The 18,983-nt window shown below is 36.9% G+C and overlaps 1 protein-coding gene across 2 annotated transcripts in view; it reads left to right on the forward strand.

The window, feature by feature from the left end:
- MAGI2 (membrane associated guanylate kinase, WW and PDZ domain containing 2) overlaps positions 1–18,983 on the forward strand; it is a 746,179-nt gene that overhangs the window by 645,188 nt on the left and 82,008 nt on the right. For both annotated transcript variants that reach the window (XM_010001790.1, XM_010001791.1), the window contains exons 11-12: positions 8,608–8,639; positions 13,445–13,634. In XM_010001790.1, coding sequence (XP_010000092.1) covers positions 8,608–8,639; positions 13,445–13,634 — 222 coding nt within the window. The remainder of the gene's footprint in view (positions 1–8,607; positions 8,640–13,444; positions 13,635–18,983) is intronic.

An 18,983-nucleotide genomic window follows, 5' to 3' on the forward strand; every position in this document is an offset into this window, starting at 1 on the left:
TCAAATAAATGGATATATTATTGCACATTTTTCCCCCCCACACTTGCTGAAGACTAACGTATTGTCATGAAAAGGACTTTAGGACACTGTGTACAAACAACTTATGCTCCATCTACATTTTAACAGAAAATATTTGGAACATGTCTTGATATTCATCGAAGTGACATGCCATAATGTAAACTGAGAATTCTCTAATGTGCTTAGAAAGTGTAAAAGCTTAAATGGGAGCAGATTCTAAACACATGAAAGAGCCAAGACACTGGCATAGTTAGGCAGAGTTTCTGACTGTCAGAGAGCTCTGCAAATTCAATGCAGTATTCCTGAACTTACTTTTGAAGCTTAAATTAACTTCAGTAAAGCCAGGCTGAGCTGTCAGACGTGTTCTTAGCAAGCATACCAAGTCTCTATGGCTATGGCAACACTTGCAGACCCTTCTAGAAGCAAGTCATGAGCTGTCAGGACTCTGAAGACTATATTCTACATTATGTTACTCATTCACTGTGTGGCATATATGAGTCTTTTCACCTTACTGTGTCTACTACACTTGGAGAGAGTTGATTGCAGCAATGTTTGCCCAAGATGATGCATTACTGGCATTAATAGCTCTTGTAGTATTAGGGCAGTACAGCGGAGAGTGCAGTCCCTAACCTGGACATATGAAACACTGATTTTAGCAGCAGTCATTGGACAGCACACATGAACAAAACTGGAGATTCTTCAGGGAAAATTTCTTTCTGCCAAAAAAAAAAAAAAGATTATTTTTCTTCTCTGTACAGGAAAATAACCTCGACCTTTTCAAGGTGATGTCAGAGTTTACAACCTATGAGCAAACTCCTGAGATCTTTCTCCACTCGTGACGCATTAGTACCTAGGCATGCAGACTTTTCCTAATTGGGCTATTATTTGCATAAAATACATATATTATGGGCATCAGTGAGGAAAGAAGCAGTTCATCTAGTACTACTTGCAGTTGCAAATCCTAAAGCAGGATATATGGATGTAAGGATTTGAACTTCCAGCATGAACTGTGGTAAAATACAAAAAACAAGGCTCTTCCTCCATTCCAAAAGGTATCTTTAAGGCATCTTTTTCTACTCCAAGTCAAGTTGTCCCAGTAAAATCTGTTCTGAATTATATCTCTATTCCAAGACATGGCTGTCCTTCAGATAACATGGTTTGCTAACAACAAGGAGATAAATCTGTAACAGTGTAACACTATTCTTGTAATAGGGGCCAGAAAAGAGAAGAAAGTTAATGTAAAAGTGTCACCCAATGAGACACTCCAAATGTGTTTAGTGTCATACTTTGTCAAAAATAATGATCTACTCTTGTTGACCACATTCAAAGCTACTTGTTCCAAAAAAGTATTTTTCATTTCCAGATATTGTAGAGATTTTTTGGTATTTTTCCCAACTGTAATATATTTAAGCATCAAAAACTGTCACTGACAGTGTTGCATTTGCCTCTGAGCTATTTTAGCTATGATCCAGAAATTCTCTGTTTCACATCCAGATTAATCAGAAAGAGGTGGTATTTAGTTTGGTGGTTTTTTCTAGTTTTATAAATTATTTTAAGTCTCTGACTGATAAGCAATTCACAGAGCTGCAGCAGCCAAGCAAAATAAATAGCTGTATGTCCATTAGAATGTAAATGAACTCATTACTGTGCCAGCTTCTGACCTTTTCTGATTGTTGCTTTCTCACTAACACAGACTCTTTGCTATTCATGAAAGTGAAAATTTAGTGGTAGCTTGAGATTCTCTGATGTATTTTAGAGGAAATTCTCATAGGCATAGGTGACTGGTAAGGGTCCCAGCTTGAACAACAGGAACTTTTATCATTCATTACTTTCAATAGCTCTCCTTTTTCTGATTATTTGTGACAATCTAATTATTATTGAAAAATTGTTGCTTAAGAAGGCTAGGTCAGTGAAACATCATGAACCACACAAAAAGTGCTCCTATGTATAAAAGGTTGAATATTGCTTTAGTGTCTGATCCCACAATCAGTTAAGTTTTTGTCTCAGTTCTATAGACTTCAGTGAGATGAGATCAGATCTAATTTCCCAAGGTACTCCTCTCCCTCCATATCACTTCTGATAAACCTCTCCTTCTTGTACTTCATGCTACTCATCAAGAAATCTGAAAGTTTGAAGCAAAGAAATATAGACTTGGACTCATGATGCCCCCAAGTCACCTGGAGAAGAGATAAGCCACAGAAGGTGGTACACCAACGGGGTCTAGAAATCCAGCTCACCTTTCTGTGAACTGTGATTACTCTTTGCCTTGCACCTTCATGGAGTGATTATGTGTAGGCAGGAATGTATTCATTCTTTGGAGTTACTTTCCAAAGGTGTAGTAGACCAAAGAGAGTGAACAATAGTGTTGATTTGAACTGGAGCACTACTTCTGTAGTAGACATGCTTGGCTTGAGCTCAGGAGCAGTGGAGTAGTGGAGCATAAAGCAAAATGCTACCACAAGCAATGGCTGGGGATCAGCTGGTGCTGTTGCAAGTCTCATTCAGGCAAAACTGTTTAATAACATCTGGGCATATGTATGTTGTCCTGAGGAAGACAGACCTACTTAACAGTTTTATTAATCTGAACCTGCTCTGGATATGACAGCTGATGACTGTAACCAGCCTTCATCTCAATGCAGCCCAGTGCTACAGGCGTTACTCACCATGCTGCCAGCGTGTAGCCTGCTGCAAGGGAAAAGGCACTGGCTCTTGCCATTTACAATGTTGTGGGGCTGACCAAACATGGTGAGTCATTCTTCTCACTCTGATAAGGGACGTGTTGGTTTTTGACCCATTGCATTGGGTGTCATCCCAACCAAAGACCAAACGGATCCTGCACAGTATGGCAGCATCACTGAAGGAGAGCTGACAACAGGACTAGCTAACTGTGCTTGAAGAGCTAGAGCTCCCAGCCTTCTTACACCTACTCTTTATTTCAAGGTAATTCAGCTTTTTGACATTGCTAGAGTAAGAGCTCAATACTTAAAGGCATTTGAAAAAGATGGACATTTGAAAAAATACTATGTGGTAATGATGGATTTTATTAGAAATAGAACTACTAATTCCCTATACATCATCTGATAATTTAAATATGGCATGATTAATTCAAACTTTTAAACTTGTTTTCATAAGTATTATTTCCATCAATTTTAATTCATTGTTTCCTTTTAGATTTTGGTTACTGCAGTATATAAATTACTTGAATTTACTTGTTCATATTAATTGGATTTGTTTTCCTGAAAAAGAGAAAATATTTGAAGTATTCTTGAATTAATGCTATTTGTTCTATGTACACACAAAAAAAAATGCCAACATTATCCCTCCCACCAGTATTTTTGGACATTTTGCATATTAATGATTGAGCCCAACTGTAGCTTGAGCTTTGTGCACCTAATCCAACCACATTTAGCACAGCTCAACAGAAGGCAAACAGACAGAAGGAGGAGCCAGATGTACCGTGAATGGTAAGAAGCAGTTCCCTGCATCCTGCTGACGGTGTATACAGAGAGTCTCAACTCTCAGAAAAGTTATCCACTTTCACATTCATTTGAAGTTGATGGGTATTTGACACCTCTGCAACTGAGGCCCCGGTGTAGGCAATTGATAGACATCTCAGGGATCTAAGTAAGAGGAAGAAAAAGCACAGGGAAAAAAAACTACTGCTACAGTAAATTTATACGGTAACTTTTCTTGAAAGGAAAAACTTTTACTGAAATGAAATGTTGTCACATGGACATTGATAAGATGCCCATTGAGTCAGTTAATGTTGTGGGAGTGATCATCAGCCATCTGTTCATTGACTTCCAAGCATCTACATGAGCTCAGGCCAGCTTTGCTTAGGAAGCCATATGCAGCAAGGGTTGTACAGCACACCAAAAATTTAGAAAGCAAAAGCCAGTGGGCAAAACGCTTGGCGTATGATCAGTGGGACAAGTGATGTGGAGGGAAATTGATGTGTCCTGAACATTGCTTTGGATGAAAAGGCTTTATCTGTGTCACCATTGAGTTTGTCCCTGCAGCACTACTGCACACCTTCACTACAGAAAAAAAACTGTTCCCAGGCTTCAGTTTAATTACAAATACACTTCTACCACAGAGGGGAACATTGTTACATCCTGTGGTTTGGCAACAGCTGTGTTAGTTACTTGTGATTTTAAAATGTCTTAACTTTTCTAGGAATCAATGAAAATAGTGAGGAAATTGTCTAGTGGAAAAGAATAATGAAGAAAGAAATGTAGCAAAAATGCATGCACCTGCCAGCAGACTGATAACCAAAGGCTGTTGGTTTTTTATTGCTGACATTTCGGAATATGCCAAATTCAGAGTTTTTACTGGGAAAAAAAAAAAAAAAAAAAAAAAAAAAAAAAAAAGCAAACAACCCAGAAGAAATGAGCAAACAAAAAACCAATCAGGGTCTCTCTTGAAAATTCTCTATGTCCTGTCTGATAAGCTGCTTTCAGAAAACTAAGCTTTCTAACGATAAAAACTGCCTGAAGTGTAAGGCATGTGCAATCTGTAAGCATATTTTACAAAAGCATACTTAAATCTGTATGTAAGAAGGAATAGATATGTGTGATGTGATTTGTGTTTTGTTGTAGGATATCTTCATTGAAAAGGAGAAGTACAGTAAACTGAAGCTGGAATTTGCCTTGATATGAAAAAATGAAAAAAATATTTTTCTCCCACAAATACACTTGAATCCAAATTCTGATTTCTGTTACTAGTTGGGTTTTTTTGTAAAGTTAAAACATGACAGCTCTGATTTCCAGAGAAGCTCATTTTGGAAGGTGGTAAATATAATTTCAAAGCAATGTAAAAAATAATTTTTTGAACATTGTTTTATGAGAAAAATGTAATTCTGATTTTAAAAATACATATGGTTGTTACTTTACCGCATTTTGTTTATTTAAAATATAACAAAATTTGAATAAATGTGTTGGCCACCAGCTGCTGTACCTTATTAGACTTTAAATGGCCAACATTGAAAAATACATCATTATATTCTCGAAACTAACTTTGGAGAAGTATATCAGGTTATGTATTTTATCCTCCCATGCTTACACGTTACATTACACTGCACTAAGTGGTGACCATAGTATTTTCCTGCCAGCATCTGGCTGAGTGGTGGTGGTTGCTCTTTGGCACAAGACAGTAATCCCAGTCTCCTTTCCAAAACTAATTCAGACCTGTACTATTGCCTTTAGGAGTTTTAATAAAGACTTGTTTAAAATGCATAGAAAGATAGAGCAGTCTTAAGAAAGTGAGCCAAGTGGTGAAGCTATTATGAGAAGAGATGGCTGCCAGACACATGGGAGAGCAGAAAGCCGCTCATAGGAAGAACAGGCTGCATGAAGTTTCTTGGGTGGATCTAAGTTGGCTTTTATTATTTCACATTTTAAAAGTGCACATGAATATGAGAGTGAGGATGTTTATATAATATTCTCAGCTACCCATTTTTTATAGAAGATGTCACAAGTTGGACAGTAGGGAGTTGGGAGTTTGAGGCGGAGAAGTGGAAAACTAGAACTGGGATAAGGAGTTATAAGAGCTTATCCAATATGTGTGCCTAGTTAGATGTGAACTGATTAGAAGGTTGAGCAGAAGTTGAACATTGCAGTCTTTGGAGAACAATTTTGAGTCTTGACTTTAAATCAGTACTGAACTGATGACAGTCTGCTGGGGTCCCACTGCCTTTGGTGGGGAATACTCACAGCATGTACTGAACCAGTGCCAGAAAGCCAAGGGAAAATGTGGTGGTGTAATGTCACACAAAGTGAAAATCCACTGTTTCTCATTTCAAGCTGTAAATCTGGCTGCAGAAGGCCAACACTGCAGAGTATGCACTAAATTCACACTATTAATATATACTCTTCAAGTGACCTTCCCAGCCTCAGTGTTCTACGTGTAGGGTATTTAGTCCCATACTTATGCAGAACAGTATTTAGGTGAAAGTTAGAAGGGATCATGCAGAGTACACAGGAAAGTGCATTTGGGTTTAAGCTTTCTCATGTGAAGTTTCTGTTACACTTGAAATGTACTACATATGCATTATATTCTTCAGTTCTTGAATGTGCAGCAAGGGTTGCTTGTATTTAAATACTAGTGTTAATTCTGGACCTTTGGTTCACAACAATCATCCATAATCAATCTCCTGTTGAATAACTGATAATGCCATACATTGTTTGAAGGTCAATTTTGGTTAGTTTGGGGAAAAGGGTGTTTAATTCTGCTGAGAATACAGGTGTTGTGTGAGGTAATACTAAAAGATATAAGATAGGATTTGCTTTATGGAACTAGATGTTAATCTGTTAAGTCTAGCACCTAGTCTTTGGCACAGGTGAGAAACCATCACATCTTACATGAGGTCTTGGTCTAATAACTGGATTTAAATCTGAAGAATGGATTTCAATATCAGTTCCAAGGTTTGTTACCTGTAGAGGTTTTAGCTTCTAACATGCTTTTGTACACATATGGAAATCCAAAACTTTTAAAAAATCTTGCTTTGGATCTTTTATTTCTGTGGCATCATATATCAGTTAGTTATCTTAACATAATTTCATGCTGTGAATAAATATAACCCTTTTTTTTTTCTTTTTTTTTTTTTTTAAATGTAGATGTTGTCATTTGTATGTTGCAGTCTATGCCTGTAGCCTTCAAGCTAAATAGTCCAAGTTCTCCTTCTTTGGGTGAATCGTTGAATTTTTTTAATTGAGGCATTTTTTGAACAAAACTTCACTTGTTGTATATGTCATTGCCTATTTCATTTATAAGTACCTTTCAGATAGACCTGGAGTAATTTTTGCTGACAGTATGTTTTGGAAGGTGCACCACTACCAATGGGGTGTTACCTGTAGCAGTATTTTCCAAACACCAACTCAGTGTAGTAAGTTGATGTGAAATACCTTTCAGTAAACCTTCTCACAAGCTTTAAATATTATCTTTAGCTTTTATATTTTTAACTGTCATTCTTATTAGTGAAACAGAAAAATAGCTGTTTTTAAAAAGGTAGCCATCTGCCACCCAAGGAGTTATTAAATAACTTTCTACTACTGAATCTTTAATACGGAGTGTGATGTACAAGCCAGATCTATCTGCCTGTTCTGTAGTCTTGAATTTGCAGCTGGAAAGAAATCTGTGTACTTTTAATATAGCAGTTTTTATTCAGACACTGTGGACTCAGTAAACGTAAACCTTTCCAAGTTTTCTTCTCCCAAAATGCTGTTTGCATAAAAGCACTATCAGCTTCTACATCAGCATTACAAAACAGCCAGTGTTGCTCTGTAAAAGGCTCTGTTGGTTTTTTGCACCAATATTTTTTCAGTCTAAATGAATTAGGTATCACAGCAGACAAAAATACCACTTGATAACTGAATTCTAGAAACCTTAAGTACAAATTGTGTGTAGACACACAATTTTAATTGTGTACAAGTATAATTCCTGTTCTAATTTGTCTATAGAAGTTTTCCCTACTGATCATATGATTTTAATTTCTTTCTAGACTGACCTTAGAAAAAGAGATAATGAAGTCAGTACTACTCTTACAGCTTAACTCACTTTTGAATGAAAGAGCAGCCTTCCTATCATGTTTCCATATCTGTTTGTGACAAAACAAACGAACTCTGTTACTAGCTTTTAATCTTACTTAGGAAGGTCCACAGCTTTTGTTTGTTTGTTTGTTTTTTAGCTCTTCTTGAACTGAGAATGAGTGTTTTAATGAAAGCTATGCTGAAAGCTGGTATTTTTAAAGAATTGACCCAATGTCCCTTGAAAGGTTTCTTTTTATTTAATGTGCTGTAAGCTTTTTAACTTTGTTCTGCTTAAGGTAGGAACAGTGTTTACAATGAGTTTTTCAAATTAAATCCTTTTATGAAAAGGACATATCTGGAGTTTTAAATATTTCTAAGCTACACTAGTTGAAATTCATGAAAGTCACTAAAGCAAGTTAAGTCAGTAACTTAGGAAACCAAGGAAACTAGGTAACCAAGGAAAAGGAGATAACTAGTGGTGTAGATGAGGTAGTCGTGTCTGATCTCTTACTAACTATGACAAAAAGACAGGACAGTATCAAAACAAGCAACCCTCCCAAGGCTCGGCTACCTTACCTAGACTGATGAAACAGTTCTTTTTCTCCAGGCTTTTCTTCTAAAAAAACTCTCTTGTATCATTAAGTTTTGTTGATGGGATTTTCTGAATTGCTTCTTCTTAAAGGTGCGACTGCATTTGACACATCAATACTAGTTCATGTCATGTCTTATCCAATGTCCACCAAGACAATTGGAAGTCCTTTTCTTAAGTTATTTTAATTTCAACTGAATCCCATGCTGTTCGTAAAGTATGGCAATGATCTCTATAGCTCCACTTGCATCTATATATATATATGCATATATATATATATATTTATGTGTGTGTTTTTTCTTAGAAATTATCCCGTGTTTTGTGTTTTCACTCCTTATGTGTAGAGAATTTTTATGTATATCAGTGTTATAAGTGCTACCTGGAGACTTGAATGAGAACGGGAGCACGGACACCACTGAGCCTCCACTTCAAGCACCAGAAAAATCTGCTAACTTTACTTTTTGTCTATTTCAGGTTTCTTTTCTCCATGGAAAACTCCAAAGCCTGTAAGTTGCCTTTCAAAATTATACACATTGAGTTCATAAGATGACTATCTTTCAAAGCAAATTTCCATAGACTTTCATCTAATGTTCCTGTTCCCAGCTCATGAGACACCTCTCAGCAGTGCCCCAACTCTAAGTGAGACAGCATCAGGGGTGGCCTCACTTTATAAGCTCTGCAGATCTGTTGATTTGGGGTCTGCCAGCAGCACTTTGGAGAAAGGAACATCTTGGTGTTAAGATGGGTGTCAAGAACCAGAAATATAGTGGCTCAAAAATGAGGGGTCTGAAGGAGAAGGCAGCAGAAGACTCCAGCAGTGAGGCCTGTCTAGTTGGCCTTATTGGCAATCTCTTTGCAGTGGACCACAGGCATTTTTTTCTGGTTTACAAGTACATTGAGCTTAACATCTCTAAAGCAACTGTTATCCTTCCTTGCATTAGTAGATCTGGACCTGGAAATAGTGACACTTCAAATGAGAGCTTGGACTAGCTAACTGACTGAGGTCTAACCAACAGGTCTGTGTTTCTATCATTTTGACATTAAACCTAAAGTATGGAGACTCCTGTAAGACTGTAAGCAATGACTGTATCTATCCTACTGATGCCACATGATAATCTTTTTTGAAGACAACATTCACAGGGTAAAACAAAATCATAATCTACTATTTTTAGTTGCTTGGCTTGGTTTGAGATTTGGTTTTAATTTGACTTATTTAAAGTATAAAGACCTTAAAATACTGTATATCTCTCAACATAGGTGTGCAGAGGTAAAGAGAGCCCTGACTCTGCTTGCAGGCTTGTAAGAGCAATAGGAATAACAATAGCAATGTGGTTTTTTTAAATACTTACAGCTTTCTAATTTTGGTTGAGGGTTGACATTTTGAATCCAGACAACTACACGTCCTCTCATATTGGATCATGGCATGTTTAATGCATACAAAAATAACTTTTGTAGCTTGCCAAGTACAAACAGCAATTAACAAATCAGCTGATGCATCTTCATCAGACTGCTTCATCTCATTGTGCTTTTGATTCAAAAGGCTAGCGGATGGGTGTAATACACTGGAGTAAGTGTCACTTAAGTTTATTTATTCATCAAAGTGAAAATAGACCTGACTTTTAAGGGCTAGCTTCCTCTCACTAGTTTCAGGTTCCTGTATGACTGGGACATTCAACTTTTAATCTCAGGTAGAAAGTAATGTAATAGAAATCTTGGAACTTGCTTTTTGAAGATCGATTTTCAAAGACTTCGTACCATCAGGGTTCACCCTCTTTACATACATATCAAATATATAAATACTAGCATATTGATGATGATAGTCCACGGAGTTTTGTTATATAAAGAATGTAGTACTTCATACTCAAGTAGCACTTGCAAATAATCAGAATCTAGAGTAACTACCTGAGTATTGCAGGTTTTCATATAATAATCTGAAGGAGACCAAGGCTCCCAGAATAATATATCAGCATTGATACTGCACCTGCATGCAAGCTAGCCATTCACAACTAGTGTAGATTGGGGTAGTCTCAGCAAGAGAGTTTACAAATTATTAATCAAGTTAAGGTAGTGTGCATTCCTCTGTCACCCCTTTAACTAGAGATACAATTAGGCATAAATTTTTAGTGCCCAAGGCTTGAAGAGAAGATTGAAACGAAGTGCCCCTGAAGCAGAATGTCCGCAGGCTGTCTGAAGCTGTAAGGCCAGCACCAGGAAGTTTAGAAAGCCTTTCCAACACCACCTGTATGTGTGTAACAGGGAAGAAAAACTCTTGATGGCCCAAAACCAGGTTTCTGTTCTGCTTGGGTGTCTCCTGCTGCTCCCTTGCCCCTCTGGCCATACAGGGCAGAAGCACCCACCATTCTTCAAAGCAAAAACAGGACCACAGTCCATAGGTGGAAGAGGAGGCAGAAGCTCAGGGATGGTGCGCACTGCATCTCAGTGTGCTCAACATCCCAGAGTAACTTAGGCTGACAGAAATTTCCTGTGTTGGTTTGTTTTGTTATTTTAATGTATATAGGGCATGTTATATATATACATAGGTAATACATATGTAACATTACCTATTACATAGGTAATACAATATGATTAGTGCAAAACAAACTTGTGCAATATCACCAAACCATTACCCCTACTTAGACTTGATGCCTTGCCCTTGACACCAGGCTTAAGCATTTCCAAGAGTGCCTTCTTCATATGTGAGCTAGTGTTATAGTAATTCACATTGCAAAATACTATGTGACTGTTCAACTCATTTATATGGGTGTGGAAGATACAATTCCCTTTGAGTTTATCTTTTTATGTAACTATGTTAGCAGTATTACCCACAAATATGAACATTTTGGTGGTTTTTAACTTCACACTTGAAGATTTAGAGCTAACCAGCAAGCAAGAATTATACATATAGAATCCAGTAGGATTTTGCCAATTGACCTCCAGTTTCTTGTCCTTCCTCCAGGGAAAAGTTTACTCATCAAATATAATTATATTTTCTTTTCTGTTTTTAAATCTTTCTTTAAATCTTTTAATTTTATTCAGTTTCACATTTTGAAAAAGGTAAGTGTTCTATTTCTCTGACACTGCCCAAGAAATTTGGTAACATTCACTGCTAGATAGACAGGGCTCCACATGTCTTTCTACTTTGTAGTGTTGAGATAATCATTTCACTGACTTGTATTCTTTTGCATATTCCTCAGTGAAGGTAAAACCTAAACATAATTCTCCATTCTTTTCCTTGAGCATAAGGAACTTATATTGAGCCCAGTTTTACTTTCCTTTTCAGATATAGCAGTCACAATCAGGTTGTTTTTGGAGACTTTGAATTTACACTTCCATGACACAATGATATATTGTAAATATATACACCCTGGGTAATCCCTTCAAAACCAGAAGAGCCAGCAGAATTATTTTTGTGACATTCATGTGACTTGCCATCTAGGCTAATTTGCCCAACATAGAGGGTAAATTTATCTTAGTACAAAGGGTGCCTGGGGTGCCTTAGGTACTTTCCTGTATCTAAGCTATTTTGATGACAAGTCAGGTATCTCCATGTGTCACTGAACTGCACAGGATCTGCTATCTATAGTGCCCTCTTGTATCACATCCATATTTCTATCTTTTCTATCTAACCCAAAAAAATGTCTTTATTGAACAACATCAGTTAATATTTAATGCAGTATTCCATATCTTTATTGTTAGCAGTTCACAGCACTAATACTTCCCTTTTTCAACTTAAATGTCATACCTAACGCATACTAGTGCATGAGAGACATCCTGTGATTGACTGAGATGCCTAGATCTTTCTTTTTTTCATTGTTTCTAATGAACAGGCCCTACTTACTGCTGAAACTCTGACAGAAGCACAGCTGGAATTATGACACTATATAAAGAATGTGGTCATCAACAACTTTAAATTACCAGTATCCATATTCTGTTTATTTTGAAGTATGACGGTAAAAGTGTCAGATCACCTGGGATGTGCAGAGTGATAGTTACTCAGAGTGTTTCACCAGGAGGACTCTAAAACATCTGTAGTTTACACACGGTGTGAAAAAGTTTTGATGCAAGGAACAAAAGGCAAAGGTTAATCACAGCATTTGTAGAGCAAACTTGCTATAAACCTGCAATCATCTTTGACAAGGCTCTGCTGATACAATGCTAAAAGTCAGTGGTATTTAACTACAGTCAGTTTCCAAGTGTCATTTTGGTGTAATTAACTGATTGTTGCGTTATGTGTGAGGACACATTATTCCTGAAACTTTACCACCTTTTGGTCAGGAGGGGCAACAGGAAAATCCAAGTACTTGTTTACTGGGATAAGCATTTTTGTTTTGTTTAACTTAGCCTTTTCAAATATATTTGCTAAAGCAATTTAATTAGTAGCCAGCTCCTTCAAAAAGAACCATGTAGATCCCCAATTCCTCTTTTGCACAATCTATCGTATTATCTCCTTTCTGGCTTGATGGGTTTATGAGAACCTTAGTGATCTCACAATGTCTTGAAGAAGTCTTGGATTTAGGTAGCTTTCATGCATTGACAATACACTGCTGTGTACTTTTCTCCTGTAAATGGTCTGGTAGAGTTGAAAAGGATATCCTGTGCTTGGGAGATTGGTTAGATGATGCCAAATTAAATTTTTATATAAAAAGAAACAGTAAGAAATGAAAAAGACTCTATTAGACTAATGCCTGCTTTTCTCTCACCACTTTCTGTATTTTATCATTGAACATTTGTTATCACTAGATGCTCAAATACCTGCTGTAATAATTTTCCCTTTGGTTTTCTTTTCTTTCTCTTCAATGGAAGCTGTAAATACTGCTCACAGTTACAATAATCTACTTGTCCCTAAGCAGTTAGCTATTTTCATGCATTCTCCAAAGATGACACCATTAAGATCATTCACTTGCTCCCCAGTCTGGCCACTTCTTTGTCAAGCACTGCTTTTCATTATGTATTTTGATGAATCTGATGATTGTATCTTCACAGACCCACAGATTCCACCTTTAGCTGAATAACTTCCAATAACTCACTGCGTTCTGTGAGAGGCACTCAACAGGCTCCAGGGGTAAATCTGGGCCCTAATCCTCATGGGATCATATTATCAGAGAAAGATGGCATCTTCCCATGAGCAACAAATTAACAAGTAAATTTAACCAGGTCATTTAATAAACATCACCTTTCATCTTAAAAGGCAGAAAACTGATTTGCTAATTTTACAAAACATGTTCAACTGAATTCACTGTCTTTGGTCTCATTGTGGAAGTTGCATTTTTTGCAAAAGTTCATCACTATTCTCTGTATGTTTTTATTTCAGATGATGGAACGATGGGAGAATCAAGGCAGCCCTCAAACAAGCCTGTCTGCTCCAGCTATGCCACAGAATATTCCCTATCCACCCACTCTTCACAGGAGTTCATTTCCTGATTCAACAGAGGCCTTTGATCCACGAAAACCTGACCCATATGAGCTGTATGAGAAATCAAGAGCTATTTATGAAAGTAGGCGTAAGTGAAAGCCCTGTTCAACCTGCTGACCGTTTCATATGAGAAGATTGCTCTATGAGTGTGTCACTGCTGACATAATTTTCTGTAATTATCCTTTGAAATTTAAAAAGCAATTCTAATCAAAGTTAATGCCTCCTTCCTGGAGGTCTTCAAGACCAGGTTGGATGGGGCCTTGAGCAACCTGGTCTAGTGGGATGTGTCCCTGCCTATGCAGGGGCATTGGAACTGGGTGATCTTTAAGGTCCATTCCAACCCAAAACCATTCTATGATTCTGTGTTTCTATGATTCTGTGTTTCTATGATTAATAGAGGCCATTAAAAAATATTCAAGAATTCCACACTTGCGAGGTCATTAAAAAATATTCAAGAATTCCACACTTGCACATTTTCCTAGATCTTACCTAGATTCTGAAGTTTGACTTTGAGAGGTTTTTCCCTTATATTGTTTCTCTTCTCATTTTGACTGTTGCATCCTTAGTGAAGACCAGTATTTGTGCCACCACATTTTGTGGTGCTCTTGCTTCATAGTTAACCAACAGGAGGATATGAGTTTATCAATACAAAATTGTTTCACTTACTTTCACTTTAAAGTGAAGTTTATTAAAGAAATTTCAGATTTATTTGTTTTCATAAAAATCACTTTGACAAGTTACTACATTGTCCTTGGTGGTTAGAAAGGAAACCCTAGTACTAATAAGTACTATTCGAAGATCAATACAAAACAATACAGAGCCATTAAGATTGCCATCTTCATTTTATTTTTTATTTGAGGGGTATATCACATATTTTCACCAACAAGGGTAAAAGAGGTTAAACTCCTTATCATAAAAATCATATTAGCTGAAAGTGTTATTCTAAATTGCCAAAAGATTTTACACACATTAGGCTCAAAACATCAAAATAGTTCATTTCTTATCTGAAAGCTTTTTTATAGCAGTTATTACTTGCACATAGTACCTTCAAATTCATTTTAAAAATTAGACTATAGGCCAAACTGCACATTAAATATTGCACTGCAGCTGATCTAGATTAGCCCATTACTATTAGTCACGCACTGAGACACAGATATAAACCAAAACTACCATAATCCATTATCTGGAATATACTTATTTATTCAGCATGCAAAGGGATAGTATAAAAGAAATAAGTTATTGTCTCAAACACTGGGTTGGTGCCTCTTTTACTTGCCTTGACCCTTATACTTTAGTTACAGCATTAGCATCTCCCATTTGACTTTGCTATTTCCAGTCCCCAGCAGGATGGATATGCCAGAGGAACATCAGGATTCATTTTACATCAACTCTAAATTAACTCTAATCTGGTCTCTAAATTGCATCTCTGATTCCTCATTTCTTTGCCTTTGTGGCCAATGCCACCATCTTCTTCCACCCTGATTCATTCAGTAGAACATCTTTCACAGGAGATTGTCACCTTAAAATTCACTTTCCACAGTCCAGAGCTTTTTGGAGGTTTTCATTTCAGTTTTTTATGTATATAATAAGTTCCTGAAAATAAGATTCCAAATTTAAATCTAAGCGCTTAAATAAATTGCTGGGTTTTTTCAGCAATACCAATTATCATATTCTCCCTAAATATGAATTTGAGAACTTACTTTAGATCCCCTGTAAAAAGTGTTAGTTCTTTAAATATAAACTATTAAGGGCCAAAACTGAGGTTTCCAGTGTATTTGCAAACACCATGTAACCAACAATGGCTGGTATTTTAATATAAAAAATATTATTTACTAATGTAGCATCTTCCATTCTTGACTGGTACTCAAGACAATGTACAGAGGCTATACATTTTGAAATGTTAAAACGCTTTGAAGTATGGATCAGGATATGCTGGGGAGAAGGCCAAAAATGTTTGAACAAAGTAGGACTATCTTTGAGCAAAGTTTGAAAATAATTTTCAGACATCTGTCCTCTTTCTGTCTCTTCCTCTTTCTCTTCCTCTTCCTCTTTCCATTCATTGCACATTAAGGGTAGATTGACAAATAAGAAGGTTTGCCAGAGATAAAAAACTATTTGCCAAAGTGCTGGGATTTGGAACTAAAAAGAGAAATTAAAGGGAAAATAAACAATTCCATGGTTAACAAGGGTTTTATTTAGTTCACCACCTTTGCTGAAAACACTCTTGACTTCATATACTGCTTTGAAGAAAGGAAAACCCTTTGCAAATAATTGCTTCCCCTAAGGGTTGTTTTGAGAAGTGAAGTATTTTAGCAAAAATCTGCACTTCCCATTCAGCAGAGTCAGGACCATCTTTGGTGGTTCAAGCCATCAAGCCAAGAGTGGAAAAGCAGAGATTACAGACTTCCTGCATTAAAACAAATACTTTGCAAAACAATTACAAAAAAGTTGTACATGACAGATATATTTTTATGTGGTATCTTCTTTTGTCTTGATCCCCAATATGAACAGTTCTGTACATAAAGGACAGTCCTAAATACTGATGAAACCAAATATGCTCAATCCATGTTGACACTTCATAAAACTGATGTCAACTACAAAAACTGCCTTACAGCCCAAAAGTTTACATATTGCACCAAAAGAGATATTACACCATTCAGTAGAAGAATGCAGTGCTTCATTATTATTCATGGATGACCTCTGCAAGTTTTCTGTGTAATTCCTTGACCAACACAAACTCCAATCTTTTATTAATATAATCTGCTGCCTTCAGGAGCATATAGTAAACCAGTAAAAGAGCTGATAACTCATAGACTGGAGTTATGCTAAGGCCTGTGTTTAAACAGTTTAATTGTATTTCAGTTCTGTCCAAGAGGCAACTGGAAATGGAATACAAACCTTTTTCAGACAGCTACCTAGACAAAATAAGAATTAAAAATAATGAAGCTGTTTGGCCCAGAACAAGAAAGTGAGAGATGAAAAGCAAAACTGCAGCAACCCCTCCTCCCAGATTTCCAGTAGTGTCCTGGTCTTCCAGCTAATCCTAAAAACTTTAAGTTGTTCACTTCTCATGCTGGTGTCATTTGAACATTTTTTCTAAGCCTGGATTTACAGTTCCCAACCTGCATTTATTCATATCTTTCAATCACAAATAACTTCTTCCAAACATCTCTGTTCTCCCAGACATTTTGGTTCTTGAATGCCATAAGCACACATTTTACCAAATTAAATTCATCAAGCCTTTGATTACTTTTATTCTCTGTATACTTCTAGTGTTTCCTGATGTGAGAGAAACAACAGGCAGGAAATCCATTATTGAGCCAAGAAATTTTCACCTAAATTAGGTACATAGGAGGGAGAATTTCAAGAGAATACACACTTCATTTCCAACCATATGGCTGTGTCAGGTTGGTTTTCTTTGGTAAAGACATACAGAAAAAGTTCAGCTATGTTGGGTTTTTATTTAAGTACTTCTTATCTCAAAGTAAGTTTGCATTATATCCTGGCAAGAACAGAAAAGGAGGTTTACCTTCAAAAAACAATGCAAAAAAGTGAAAAATCATGACCTGGAAAGCTCAAAAAGAAAGATACAGTGCTAGATTTTTGTTTCTCTCACAGTGATAGTGTTACCGAACAGTTCATTTTCATACTGTTAGCCCTCTGAATTTCTACAGATCCTTATATCAGAGGGTCTCAGTGCAGTCAGCATTCACCAGGACCTCATCAAAGCGTCCTGCTTCCTTATCAGGCAAATGAGTAAGTTATACATTACAGCATAGTCCTGTGAGGAGAGCAAGCCACATGACATGAAGCAGAGCAAGAACTAATCCCAAGGAACCAGATTCACAAGCTTCTCCTCTAGCTGCTACATGCAGTCATCCCTACCTAATGAGAGCAAGAAGAGGGTCCAAGCAGAAAGTCTCCATGGACAAGGAATATTTTCATTGTACAGGAATGTTTTTCCATCTTAAGTGTATGAAAGACCTGCATGACCTTGTGGTATAGGGAGAATTCCATTTTTAATTATCACAACCAAATTACAAAGGACCAGAACCAGTTTTGTAGGGGTGGTTCTGCCCATGCAGCTTTGAGACAAATCAAATGATGCATTTATACAAAAGCAGAGAGCAACTCTATTTTGTAAGTCAGAGCTCCTTGGAAAGTTTTTTGTCACAAGTGAGCTGTTACCTGTCAGCTCCTGCCTGTTAGCTGCCGTCTGCCTCTGCTGTCACCCATCAGCTGTGATCAGCAGCTCCAAGTAGCCAAAAAGGCAAAAAGGAGCAGAAAATGTTTTCAGAGACCTGTAAAGATTACCACATCATACAAAACAGCTACCTAGAAGTAAAAGGGAAATTGTTTTGCTTTCCATTCTGTAGCGATGTCTCTCCCTCTCTCTGCTGTGTTTTTTTTTATTATTCTTTCCCCCACCTCCCACTTATTTCTTCTCTTTAGTAAAGAGAACCTGCTGTCACATATTTTACAGGAAAAAGACCTGCTCAAACAACTACATTATTTTTCCTTTTTCCATCCAACTCTAAAGTTTAGATGTCTTAAAGGCAAATCCTTTAACTCCTTGTCTCCTTATGAAAACTCATAGAGTGTCAGTGACAGCGTGACTGCTGATAACCATGGAAGTTAGGTACAGGAGCAAGAAAATGGAACATCAGATCAGGCATTTCCTGTTAATGAAATAAATGTAAGACTGGAAATGCATCAGTTGATACAGCTGTAACTGAAGCTCCACAGCTGTCAGTGGCAGAACTCATTCTCCTGAACTTAACATTTTCTTTATCCTCTCATATTTTATATTGAACACTGTTTTAAATACACAGTTTGTAACAAACTTGTTCAGAGTCAAACGGGTGACAAAGATGTCGGGCATTATACTGGTGTACCATTTATCTAGCTAAAAAATGTGTCATAGAAAATTTTGTTTACATTCCTCTAAAGAAAGCAGTAAAATGAAACTTCTTTTTTACAGCAATTATGTTACATTTGTCCCTAGTGAGTGCAGTAGTCCAAGACTGATGATGTGACACAGAAATGCCAGCTGGAAGAATGAGATAAACCAGTGATAAACTCTCATTAAAAGTGAAATCTGAACAATTGAAGTTCCATCTTTTCCTGGAAGGGCAAAGGCTCCTTCCTTCAAAATCTCCCATGTCATTTTCTTCTCTGACCATGGGATCATGAATTCCCCAAGTTCCTTTCTAATCCATCATCTCTCTTATGCAGTGTGATTTTTTTTTTCTGCCAGAGAGTTAGACAAATTGGAAAAGAACCAAATAGCAAAGTCCACCAACAGCTGTGAGACATGTAAACAGCAGATGTATTAGCATAATGCATTATTAGCCTTCATAAAATAAGGGTGTTTTCTTATGCAGATTTATTAATAACTTTCTTTGAGGGTCATAGACAAGCATTTCAATACGTATTC

The sequence above is a fragment of the Chaetura pelagica genome, unplaced genomic scaffold (genome assembly GCF_000747805.2).
Source record: "Chaetura pelagica isolate M959 unplaced genomic scaffold, ChaPel_1.0 scaffold137, whole genome shotgun sequence".
Lineage (NCBI taxonomy): Eukaryota > Metazoa > Chordata > Aves > Apodiformes > Apodidae > Chaetura > Chaetura pelagica.